We start from the raw sequence: 13,419 nt of genomic DNA, 5'->3' as shown, positions 1-13,419 counted from the left end.
CTACAGGAGTAGTAAGATGTACTACTACTAGTAGTAGATCGTTACATGTGTAATAGAGACGTATCCCCGTACTTGACGTCACCACTGATCCCGGATATTGCCGCTTTGTTGTTCCTAATTTGTTGTATCGGGCATGATTATGGCATGCTGTCGCTTTTGATTGTTTTCATCGCATTTAGATGTGACTCTTGATGTTGCATGTCTCCTTTGAGGTTCTTAGTGTGAGCAGGTCTCTACTTTACCACTGGAACTAACGATCAAGGTTTGAGCGGTTGAGGACGACGAAGAATCGACACATAGGAGCGCTTTCAAGAGTTGACGAGTCTATGTACAACCCATAACAGTTTCTGAGAATGCATCGCGTCGAGTTTGGTGAGTTTATCGTGACCTCAAGCTACAAAAATAAGGAATTTGTAATCTAGGAACATGAAGACCGTTTTCAATAACAACTTTTAGCAACGCAGAGAGCACGTAAGCTATATAGTAGAATTATTTAGTAAGCTGAATGGCAATTTTGGCGGGCCCAGCTAACTTCTACCCTGAAAAATTGCAATAACTCTCGTTAGGAAAGCCGCAGCAACGTGCTACTAACATCATTTCGAAGCTCTCGTCGGTGCCGTTCTTGTCAGATAGCTGCATACCCTGTTAATTTCCTGTATATTAATTATTGTATCAAAGAGCTGACCAATGGACAGTAGTATATGATTAGAGGTAAATAACACATTCAAAACGTTTAGCCATCTCAAGGGTAACAACTGTAAACCTAGCTGGTTATGTTACTGATAATATGAGTAGTCAAAAGCTTTGGGAAACCTTCTACAGAGTAAAACTCCCTGACTTTAGACCATCAGTGTGTCTAGTCTCGCGTAGCCAGACCCCTTTCCGCGGCGGAAAGCGGTCTACTTTCTGGGCAGAAGGATGCCTCGGCGGAAAGGGGTCTGGCTACGCGAGACTACAGTGTGTCATGTAGTCAATGCTGGTGGTAGGTTCTACTTCCATGTAGTCTCTTTTTAGAAATGCTATTGGCACGTTAAACTGTTCGTTGATATCGCTCTCAGTGTACTCGCCTACAAAGAAACTACAATTTATACTATACCACAAGTTAATTAATTAAGTTAAACTATCAATTGTCTAAAGTTCGTCCCAGCTAAGTGCAACCCCGGAAGCAACTTGTGGGAGGGCATTTTGTAACTAGATTAGGACATAGCAGAGCCGTATATACAGCTCTGGGACATAGTGTAGCCTCAAAGTTCCAGAACGTCTCCCAAAGAAATGTCTGATCAACCGAGTTCTAGAAGTGATCCGAGTCAGCCAATCAGCAAGCTGCCACGTCGAGAGTTCTGTAATATATGCACGGCTTCTGGCAAAGGCGTGTTCCACAATTACGTCTAGTGACAGCTCGCAATTAAGCATGCACGTGCGTCTTTCGTGACGTAAAACAGCACTGGACCGTGCCTTTGAAACAGCGCCCAAGACTCTCGAAATTGATTCAATGCATCCCGAACAGCGGACCGCTGCAGATTTGTCGCCATCGCAGTTGATTACACCCACCTTGTTTGACACACCTCTAAACTGTACAGTAATGGATCTCCTATTGTCACATCGGGTGGCATAGCGCTATTATCTCAAGAGGTGTTTTGTTTTGACTGTTACACCAACTACGCCTACTTCTGAGCTCGGTTTGAGTTGATCCAGACCGTCTCTCATTTCTTTTGGGAGACTGGTCTGGAAGCTATCCTATACCATGTTCTAATCTAGTTACAAAATGCCCTCCCACAAGTTGCTTCCGGGGGGGGGTTGCACTTAGGAACTTTAGACAATTGATTGTTTAACTTAATTAAAGTATAGTATAAATTGTAGTTTCTTTCATGATATGCATCTGCAATCTCATGATCAACACTGTGACTAAGGCATTGGAGGGGAGAGCTATTAGATCTACTACAGGTGTCATGCCAGAGACATAACAATAGTATAAACACAGTATCTATCTTTCTGTTCAAGTTCCAAAAATCCATGACAGATCCTATGCAGAGAGAGTTCTGTGGTTCACCATATGCTGGCTGCTTGAACTACTCTTTACACTCTGTCTGCTAAAACAACATACTGTAGCTGAGCTAAGTCATGCAAGTTTGACAATAGCAATACATATATTTTGTGTTACAAGGGCCTCTAGGGTCTACGCTTATATATAGTGACAACATCATGCATACATCGAATTTAGTTTTTTTTACGTACATACTACGTACATACATACATATACATACATGATGATGATGGTATGTCCACTGTTACAATGATGACTTTCTCAAACGTGATACGTTTGAAGTGTAATTTTAATTCAGATAGAATAGTTGTAATGCCCTGCCAGCCACTTGAGTACTTACTGTTCAATTTTAATAACAGATAGTTGTACGTTGATATAGCTACCACGTAGTTAAATATAAATTGCAACTCTACACTTAAACAGTCAACCTAGGCTGATTTCTAACTGCCTGTATTCTGCTAGACAAAGTTGTGCATTCATACACTAAGCGCGTGTGTGATTGTTTGAAAGAGACTGTTGTACGTCTGTGATCAGTTTGGACCTTTGCAGGCCACTATGTTTCTGTGACAACCTGCATGTTCTACTGTAACTAATTATTAATAAGTTATCTAGATGTGTAAACACTGTACATGTACTAAAACTGTAATATACTAAAACTGTACTACTAGACATGTTATCATCGTCGTCTGACGTCACTTACCACTTGAAGACGTTCAAATCGAAGGGCGATCTTCGCTTTGTGCAGGGGAAGGACAGGCTTTCCTAGTGCTCTCCACTCTTTGCACTGCCACAAAACGTGGAGATCTTCCTCACTCGAAACGCTACATTCGTCTGCTAGATACTGAATGAGATACGATGAAATACTAGACTCTGAGCCAAAAACTGTAGCCAGAAACTTTTCATATATCTTCTTTCCATATTTCCCTATTTCTTTCCATTGGTTAGGTCTGCGGTAGTCTCGCGTGGCCAGACGTTCGCGCGGGGGAGGGGCGTGTGGGGAGGAGGAGCCTGTAGTACTTAGTGTTGCTGACCACAACCATCACATTATACGTTAGCCGTCATCCTGTATCTTCCTCCTGTATCTACATAAACGTTTCCACACTCCTATTTTGCTGTTTTAGCATGTAGCGTTTGAAGTCGCAGTAGAGTGCAAAAACTTTACTTCTCCAACCGTATTCAATCATGAAACCACTTCTCATGCATTCATTTGATCTATACCGCGGTACTGTACCGGTACGTAATGGCCATCAGACCACTTTTCAAACCACTTCTACTAAAATAATTTAGTACAGTCGATCGATCCTATCAGGCATTTCAAACAACGCCTTGAAACATCACATCTCAAACACAAGCACTCTATCCGCAAACCACACTTTTCAAACAACTACTATCACACCTCAAACACAGACTCTATTTGACATACCACTTTTCAAACGACTAGAAACATCACACCTCAAACACAAGCACTCCGTTGACAAACCATACTGTCAAACAACTAGCTATAGAAAACACCGCACCTCAATCAGAAAGACTCTCTTGACAAACCACTTTTTAAACAACTACTAGCTAGATACATCACACCTCAAACGGGTACAAATCGTTTGTACTCTACGCGAAATATAATGCGTATACCCTACAGTACTGTACAGTACCATTGCTATAATCAACAGCACAACACAGCTGGTTTCAATAACGTGCAGATGATTTGATATGCCTTTAATTAATAAGCTAGTAAACGGTGACAAACAAGAAGTAAGATTTACGTACTTACAACTCAAAATGAACGGTAATTCAAACCAACCAGTGGCCTTGCACAATACAAATATGGGCGAATCTCTGTTATTCCGCCTCGGGTTTGTTTCCTTTGTAGGAAGGGCCTAGATAATTAATAAATAGAAATGCCAGACCTGTAGCGAGATAATTCGCAGATACTTACTAAAAAAGTCTGTTCACGAATTAGATGGACTCGTGCCTGAGGGTTGGACCTTAGCTAAACAGATAACCAAGAAAGCGGATGTTATGTTTGTACAAGAAGCTATCTTAGACTGATTTCATTCTTGGCGTGTGTTGTCACAGGAAACGCAAACCAATAAATACTGTATCAAAAACAACTCTGAGAGCAGGAAGAGAGGTGCAACGCTCAAACCTACAGCTTTTCGGTATAACATAGAATTCCATTCTGTGAGACTCATGTAGGAAATTAATAAATGCTTGCTTGTACACAAGTTTCTAATTGTTTGCGTCATTAGTATTTTGTTACACATTAATTTGATAAAGAGTTATCTCACTGGGGTTGTCTCTAGATTGATCTGGTTAAGCTTGTCTGCACCCGGTAACTCATTACAATTCCGGAAGTTGCTTATGCCGGTCTTTTGTTCATAGCAAGAAATAAATAATTATTATAATTGAATTAAGCTTCTCAGGAGCTGTTCATCGATATCAATTAGACCTCGGAAACCCATACTATAGTGCTGCTACACGCTCAATTCCTCAGTCCATCTAATGCGTGAACGTACTTTTTAGTACGTACAAAAAACAGCGGGGAATAGAAAATATACCTGGAGAGAGTACACATTCCCGACGTTCCTGTCGCAGCAGCTGGCGTACAACATGTTGCAGAGAAACTACACATAGGTGTCGTCTTTCTAGCGGGCGAATTAGTCAAATTAGCGCCTCTAGGTAGCTAGCATCCCTACATGTAAGTGAATGCACATACGTACATAATAGATGTACATGTACACTGTACACTGATCTTTGTCTCGAGCGTCATCACAGACCTCTTTCGCTTCTGCGGGGCAGGCGTCTGCGTTGGTCTAGTCTCAGACATCTTCAGGTAAGTCTTACAAGCTGTAAATAAGAAACTAGCACCTAAGTATGGCTATCTGTCGACAAGAAACTGGACTAGTACTGGACTTTTGATTACACGACCTTTGCCTCGACCTCGTGCACGTGGACGACGCGCAATACACGTGATGCAATTGTGCAATACGGGGGTGCCCGGTAGACGGACGTGCCCGGATATGGGGCGTCCGGGTAAGGGGAGTTGAGTGTACTTCCGAGAGTCAGCTGCAATTGAATTTGTGCTACCACGTTAGACCTAACGACAAAGCGAAATGGAAACCGTAAGTGTTTACTAGTAGGCCGGTCTTTCTGATTTGACTCAGTCGGTACGGTGTTGTGTCATTAACTAAGACTACTAGTGGCGTCGACAGTTCCACGTGGAATGAAGTCAAGGAAGCGTCGACCACATCGATAGTGTTTTCACTGGAGCATACAGCAGGCTCACTTGCTAACGCTCTCAAATCGTTTGAGGTAGACCTAGTGTGCATAATTATTGGATACGTGCATGTGTACAAGGAGGAAGCTAGTCTCTGCTTCCAGCCACCCCAGTATATCGAGTATTTTTGCCTCTCTCGCGCGCTTGTTTGACGCAAATGTGGTATTCACGTCAGAGACGGAATTAAATGTTCGAAAAACTCTGTCCTTTGTCAGCTCATATTGAGATGCACTTGCTTGCAGTTCACACAACCGTTTGTATTACTAGAACTTGCATAAATGCGTAATGTGATATCACTGTCTGACTCTGCCACAGTTGGTTGTCTAGAAGTATGCGTATCCGAGACACGCATGTTAGCGTGCGTGATTCGGTCACAAAGCGATAGAGACGGCATATTGTCTTACGTAATTATTCAGCTATTGGAAGCCACACTTGTCAATAGAGTAGGCAGGTTTGTCTCCTCCTCTAGGCCTGTCGTTTCTCAGATTAGGAGTGACCTGTTGGGCCTTATCTCAAGATGTGGCGGGGGGGCCGCCACGCCTTGGCTAAAGGTTACAAAGACTTGCTATCTTAGGCAAGAAATGGGAGACCAGTGGTTTGTCCGGGTTCTTGTCTAGATGAATAAAACACCTGTTGTTGTTGTGGAAAGTCCAAAAGCAACGTCGTAGCGTTATGTCCGAAATATACATGTGATGTTGTTTCGAATCCGATCGACGTCATTTGGTGGCGCCCACATTTCAATCCGTGTAAGTCACGTCCTCGGCAGCTGTTTGTGCCGTGGAGTCGTTGTTGGTGCATTGAGAGAATACAAAGTTGCAAGACAAAGTACATCAATGCGTCGAATTGTGTGAAAGCCCAATTTCTCGTTCTTCTAGTGGCGTTTTCGGCACCTACGGAAGCCGATCTGGGAGGCGTTACCCTGCACTGGATGTAAGACAATGCACTGATTACAGACGCCCAAACGCCCTTGAACGGCATCGGCCGAAAGCCAAAGTTAGCAAAAGCATTGCTCAGGTTAGTGTAGACACGTTCGCAGTTTCGAAAAACTTGTAGATCTCGGCGAGCATGCCGATACGCTGGGCACGTCTCTATCGTCGATATCGGCATGGAAAATTGTCACCGACTGCTTAGCGAACTTGTCTACTAGTGCTAAGTTACTAACTAAAGCTATTACAATCGATTTTGTGATTTGTATTGGCTTGGAATATATTGGGAGGCGCAGGTTTTCGACATGTATGCAGATGAAAAGTAGCCCGGATGAAAAGCAGGGCTAATGATAGCTTGCTTGTGTTTTACTCTGTCCACGCATAGGAATGTTGTAGCTAACATTTTAGACTACCCGATGTTGCTCTAGCACTGCGCCGCGAAGCCAACAAACCCCACTCAGATGACCACGCCTACAAGTGTGTTTTATTTAGCCACGCCTACACCGTCACGCCTTTGAGATATTCTGGGGAGAACACTGCTAGTACAGTGTACTAAAAAGCCGTAAAGAATAGCATTGCAACCATATTAGTAGCATTAGTGGTTGCACGTGACTTTGGCACGTGAGGTGGTGTTAAAGAAGAGCATGCCGTCGATATTTCTGATGTGGTGTTTGTTGTATGTACAAACGCAGCAACAACATGGAGACGTACACGGAAGCGCAGACAGATGTATACTACGTGCGTGCTTGTACATGTGACAACTTTCTGCCGTCTCTGAAGGAGCTGCCAGAGAAAGCAAACAAAATGTTTCTCTCTTCAAACCTAAAGCAATGGATTCATTAAGACAATTCACGCGAATTCTTGCGGGATATGACGGATGAAACTGTGAGCCTAATTACGCTCACGTGCCCGTGTGACTTACTAGGCATAGTTAGCAGTGTGTGCAATTGCGTTAATGTTGACCTAGTCATAGTTAGTCCAGATGTCAGTGTGAACGCTCTCAAAGACGGTACTACACTTGCATAGATGCTTGTGCGTGCTTGCTTTTTTAGCAGCTGAGAGTACTAGTCTGACATAATAATAGTGGTTCTCTAGTTTGTTTCGATACGACTCAATGAAAACCAGAGCCTAGCATTGATGCTCAACAATATGGCTTCTCCTCCCCCTCCCTGGGGGGCTCCAACCTTCTGGTGTGGTACCGCCTCTTTCGGTCGGTTGTATTGTGTTCTTAATTAACTGGAGTGTACTAGTAATTGCTACTGAGTAATCTGGTGTCATGAAAATGTAGCACTGAAATGCATAGCACTAACATTCAGGCCCCATAGAAGCTAAAGTCCATTCCAACAATAGGTGCAGTGTGGGAAAGTACCTGATCTTGGTATCCAGGGGCACTTACCAACATAGACTTGATACCTCGGAACGCACGTAAGGAGGTAGAGACACTGGTGCATTCTAACAGTCAGGATGATGCTCAAATACGTTGGAACGAGCAGCTTCCGGAATAGTACATATGTAGACTCCACCCCAGCCTGACACGGTCCATCCTATTCTAGCTAAAGGGTAGATGTAATACCTTAATTGCATTCCTTAGAATACACTAGACAGCCAATAATTTTTCAGAGTGCGTGCCTGACATTTGGTTATCCCTTAAATTGGTGACCAGAATGTGATCTATCCAGAATGTCTGATCGGAGGATTCGAGGTCTATAGATAATGATTCCTTTAAGGAGTTAACATGAATGGAAAGTTCGTCTTTGATGGGAAAATACTTTTTAAAATCTCCCTATATTTACTTATGTCTCTCTGAGCATCCTTTCTAACAATGCTGCTTGATCTTCTGACATATAGGGTCGCTTTCTTCACTGGACTTTAGATGTTGTAATCTTCTCTCCATAGCTGGGAGGCTTTGTACAACAATGTCCAAAACCACTTGGACTTCTTGCGGTATTCGTCCTGTACTGACAGGTCTGATACCGGTGCTCGAGAAAGAGCATCTGCCGTTGTTAGGTTCTTCCCTGGTACATGTGAGATAGTCTAACTGAATCACATCATTCGTAATCGAAAGGGTTGTACTCTAACCTTCTGCGTTACTGCTCGACCCCGGTCCTTCTGCTGAGCTTTAGCAAGACATTCAGACTTCCTGTGCCCTATCTCTCCACACTCAAACACTGACCTCTAAACTTGAGGTTTGTGTTGAGTTGCTTGCGGCTGAAGAATTCCATATTTACGCGGACAGTGCTCCATGGGCACTATTTTTATAGTTCTGAAACATGGGCATTATTTGAGCATGGGGCACAAATTCAAGCATTACATGGGGCATTATTATTTTGCAAACGCAAAGACTGTTGCATTGTTCGTTTGCATGCCATATCACTCTACACAAACAATGCAAACAAACTACCTGATCTAATCTTCGTTGTATTATATAATCCTGGTCTGTTGTATAAGTTGAATCTTCATCATCAGTGTTTGTATCTGGGAGTTTATTTCATGTCAAACATACACATTGGTAGACATGCATGCGTATAACTGGGTTTGAATACTACCCCAGTGAGGCACTAATCGAGCATGGGGCATTACTATTTTGTATACGGTCCCCATGGGGCATTATTTGAGCAAAGGGCACAATTTGAGCATGGACCACTATTTGCAGAAATACTTTACCAGGCATTGTCTCGCCTTGACACATCACAATCGACACGCCTACCACGACAACTTTCCAAGCGCTCTAATCTTGCCGTAATTGCGTCTAGCGGCTTCACTAACTCTGTCATTGTTTGATCCGTAACAACAGCGCTTGGTTACTGCACTTCCGCGTTGCTTAGCATGCCTCGCCTCTAGAGGCATCAATTCTCGTGCCCTAGTGATTAATCGTCATCACGAAATGTGACGGAGGATTCACAATAACGTGTGAGAAATACCATCTGGTATGCCCCCACAAAGTAATCACAAGCAGCTGTTGACTTCTGAATAGATCCTGGATTCCTGGAGATGATCTATCTAACCAACGCTCCAGATCTCTCACAAAATATTAAGATCCTCTCCCTCCTTCAAGCCTCTTGAAGCTAACTGACTATGTGCTAATCTAGCTCCAGCACTCTTCCATACCAGGCGTGAACGCCTTCTCTAGAGCTGTCTCCAAATTTGTGAACGTACCATGATCAACATCAGACAAACGCTCGTAGACTTCGACTGCTCTTCGTCTCAAAAAGGTAGGTAAGTACACAAGCTTTTTTGCGTTGTCCCAACCATTTGCGGACGCAGACTTAGAAAAGCGTTTCAATCTCAACTCCACGTCGCCGTCGTCAAATTTTTTTGGTACAGACACTAAAGTTCTTACCAACGCAGCAGCTTGCAATTGTGGTTCTGCTTGCTCTCCTTGCTCTTTTTACACAGCCATTTCAGCACCCAACCTCTTGCAGACTCTCCAATCCCACTTCTGACACCAATGTGACGTTGGTACGCACTCTCAAGAGGACTATACAGGCTATGCTGACAAGTATAGTTTAATAGACCAAACAGCAAATGCAACAACAAGTGAATCAAAACGGACTCCAAAGAACCTGAAAACAATACAGCTAATTAATTAAAAGGGCGTGTCACAACATGCATGGACGTTACATCTCACCACACGTCACACAGGAGTAAATTATTTGTCATTATGAGAGTTGATGGAATTTAATTGTTTTTGCGTTTTCTAGATGTTTTCTGTGAACATCACACATATTGAATCTCGGCCATCTAAAACTGTCAATGAACAATATGACTTGTATGTTGACTGTTTGCATTGCGAAGACCGAAATCTGGCAAGTCTTCTTGAGGAGTTGCGAAAGAGATCTGTAACTGTGCAAGTGTTATCCCCGCCTTCAAGCAAGGCAGATGATGGTGTGGCTTAATTTGTCTGTTTTGTGTTCATTCATCTGTTGGCTGTCAGTCAGTCAGTTTTGTTAGTTTTTGTGTACCTGTGTGTGTGTGTGTGTGTGTGTGCGCGTGTGTGTGTGTGTGTGTGTGTGTGTGTGTGCGCGTGTGTGTGTGTGTGTGTGTGTGTGTGTGTGTGTGCCCGGATGTATATGCCGGCACCCAGAATTTGATTTGCTCTGTAGTTACCTACCATTTCTCCATACTCTATGGTTTCATCCCTTATCATTTTTTAAACCTTTGAGCAACTCCCACACCAGCAAGCGAGAAAAGTATAGCTGCAAGACTGGGAGGTCGTAGGATGGCGTCACTTGCGCCGTCTCTCCCTTGTCTACCTGCGGAGAACTTGCAAGTCCATCGAGGTCGATTTTCTGCACAAAGAACATGCACAAAGTCTTGGAAGAGGATTTCCTTTTTGGTTGTCTTTGTCCCCACTGAAGGGGTTTATGGCATAATTTCCTTAAGCAAGAAACTTACACACAATTGCTTCTCTTCACTCAGGATTATAAATGAGTACCAGGTAACCTGGTTATTGACTGGGGTGTACATGACAGCTGGCTTGGCATCATGCAAGTAACATCATGCAAGTACAGTCGCGTGTAACTTATCGGATCCCCTTGGGACCTGACCCCTGTTGGATAAGTGGATATGTTGGATAACTGAAGATATTATGAACTCAACTATTGTTCATATTATACAGCATTTTTTCCACATTAGGTATACTGAATGTAGATAAAAAACGAACCAAATGTCTTATTGATATAGGGATAGAAATTATTCTTTTCATTATTGATTGTAAATTTATATAAAATGCAGGATGCGTTATCTGTCATATCATATATATTTCATATCATCTGTTATATCATCTGTCATATCATCACCCACGTGGCAAGCTTGACCTGTCTGATATCAAACGTGGGATAAGTGACACGCGATCCTCGACTGTAACATCATGCAGCAGACGGGTACTTGTGGGCCTTGGTGTTTTGTCCCAGAGCTGCGCCATAGTCAGTGAACCCAGATGACTCTGGCCAAGCTCCAGATGGATTGTAGCGCCGGCCCTAAGCCTCCAAGTAGCGACATGGAGGCCCTGTCTTTAGAGGCAGGGGAGATGTCTTTGCAACTCACCTTAAGGTTGACATTGAATGACGTGAAGGGCTTGACGTTTGTCCATTTGTGTGTGTGTGTGTGTGTGTGTGTGTGTGTGTGTGTGTGTGTGTGTGTGTGTGGGTGGGTGGGTGGGTGGGTGGGTGGGTGGGGGTTGGGTTGGGTTGGGTTGGGGTTGTTGTATGCGGACTGTGTATAAATGTGAATCCACAGTAACATAAATCAATTCTAGTTCCGTGGTTTCCTCGCAAATGCTCAGACTTGGACATCGTTGCCAACGACATTATTGGTTATGGTGGTGGATTGGATGCAGATCACCCGGTTAGTCATTTTTATTATGGAGTCCCAGAGCGGAATATAACAGTTGGACGTGGGTTTTACCCCACCCCCTTCACCACCAAATCTACCACATCACGCAGTTGCATGTCCAGCCTTCTTGAAATGTGCGACATTGTAGTATATACTCTTCTGCGCGCTTTTTATGTCACACATGCACTTCTATCAGAATTTACACATCTATTTGGTTTCCTTGTCGGTGTGTCTGACCGTGTGTGTCCACTGAAACAAATGCTACACAAGTGAGTGATTTTTGAAATGTAAAATACCAAATTATTCAATAAGATGTGAGGTGTTTGTTACCCATAGCTTTGTTCAAAATAGTTCTAACTTTGTGGATTTGGCTTATTCAACAATTTTTTTCTAAATCCAGTCAGCTAAATAATATTGAAACTGACACGTACCATTAAAAGCGAATATACAAAGCACTCGTCCATGTAGTTGGTCGGGTACAACAGACTAGACTGTGGACTGTGTGCATTTTAGAGCATCACTGTAGTTATAGAGTAAACAGCAAACTGCCCTAAAAGTAAATTAAATTCACTTAGTTACACAACTTTCACAAGGCATTGCGCGTGTAGATTTCAAACATAAATGAAAATACACGCACATTTGAGTTGGGATAGAACAGCATCTCACCCCTACCTCGATCACCTCTGTACGTGCAATTCTGTCAAGGGTTTGTCAGTTAGTCTAGGCGCTTCATTCATTTTTCTACGAATCTTTTCATGCATAACTTCACTTGATCATATGAAGTCCTTTGTTTAGTCGGATAATGTCCCATGTTTGGCTGTTATATAAGGGTATATTCCGCTCTGAATTGGACGGTCACACAGATGTTAATTATGATTTTAATTATGATTTTAATTTTCATGTATCCGTTGTTATTTGCAGGGATTTAAAGACACGGAGTATCGAGCAAGACGTCAGCACTTTGCTGATGTTGGCTTGAAATACAGACAGTTAGTACTAATTTGTTGTTTATTTCCGGTATTTATCTTGACCTGTATTTATGCGTACAAAGTGATGGATTTTACGCCAAAATTTTGCTACTTCAGTGCTAGAAATCAGATCAGAGCAGCTGACATGTGTTGAAAAGCAGTTCTTTGCCATACTTATAATAATATTAATATTTATTTCTATCTCATCACACACAGTAATGCAGTTCCCACTTGGGGCATACTAACACACGTACAACACACAGCTAAATACAGTAACAACATAAGACAAACTACCTCCCTTCAACCCTTACTATATAATAATGGTTTATCAGACCGTCTATAGAAATGCTCCAAAGAGTGCTTTCAAAATTTAAGGAAATGCCACAACTAGAGATGTGTCTAATAAATTTCAATCATTTTGCTCGTCTATTCTGTAAAGTATTGATGGTGTGTTAATTAATGATTGATCACTCTTTTTATGATTCTGTTAGTTAAGTTAATACTATTGACTTAAGGCATGCGCCAGTCGTGTTTTGTACTATTTACTATACTGTTAGGTAACTCTTGTCTATTTACTGCAGTGGTCATCCAATTCCAAGGGTTGAGTATAATGAAGAAGAGACACGGACCTGGTTTGAATTGTGTTTTCTTATTGTTTATATTTGTGTTGCTAGAATAGAAATGATGGTATTACTTTGCAATGTTAGGTTGCGTACTAATTGTCATCTAAAACAAGTGCTGCGTAGACTAAACTGCTACAGTACATGCATGTGCTCATATGTCACATTCAAAACTAAAGCATTTGTGAAACTTAATTTATTCATGTACATGTGGTGTCTGTCTGTCTATCTGTCTTTGATGTTGAAGTTA

At 42.4% G+C, this 13,419-nt stretch overlaps 1 protein-coding gene and 1 long non-coding RNA gene across 3 annotated transcripts in view; one reads left to right on the top strand and one right to left on the bottom strand.

Moving 5' to 3' along the window:
* Positions 1-113: 113 nt before the first annotated feature.
* Positions 114-13,419, top strand: part of LOC134187402 (tryptophan 5-hydroxylase 2-like) — a 15,857-nt gene continuing 2,551 nt past the window's right edge. The window contains exons 1-6 of one of the 2 annotated variants that reach the window (XM_062655521.1): positions 114-372; positions 423-471; positions 9,949-10,132; positions 11,505-11,593; positions 12,503-12,570; positions 13,131-13,181. In XM_062655521.1, coding sequence (XP_062511505.1) covers positions 9,949-10,132; positions 11,505-11,593; positions 12,503-12,570; positions 13,131-13,181 — 392 coding nt within the window. In that variant the 5' untranslated portion in view covers positions 114-372; positions 423-471. Of the gene's footprint in view, positions 373-422; positions 472-5,042; positions 5,167-5,236; positions 5,357-9,948; positions 10,133-11,504; positions 11,594-12,502; positions 12,571-13,130; positions 13,182-13,419 lie in introns of those variants that run through there. The other variant, XM_062655520.1, reaches the window with a different exon arrangement.
* LOC134187403 (uncharacterized) lies at positions 3,880-4,971 on the bottom strand. Its single transcript, XR_009971098.1, has 3 exons — positions 4,765-4,971; positions 4,603-4,689; positions 3,880-3,921 (listed from the first exon to the last, which is right to left on the bottom strand). It is a non-coding gene; the product is annotated as an uncharacterized LOC134187403 (long non-coding RNA).

The sequence above is a fragment of the Corticium candelabrum genome, chromosome 11 (genome assembly GCF_963422355.1).
Source record: "Corticium candelabrum chromosome 11, ooCorCand1.1, whole genome shotgun sequence".
In the NCBI taxonomy this organism is placed as follows: domain Eukaryota; kingdom Metazoa; phylum Porifera; class Homoscleromorpha; order Homosclerophorida; family Plakinidae; genus Corticium; species Corticium candelabrum.
Note: the sequence above shows the minus strand (reverse complement) of the source record. Positions and strands in the feature narration are given on the sequence as shown.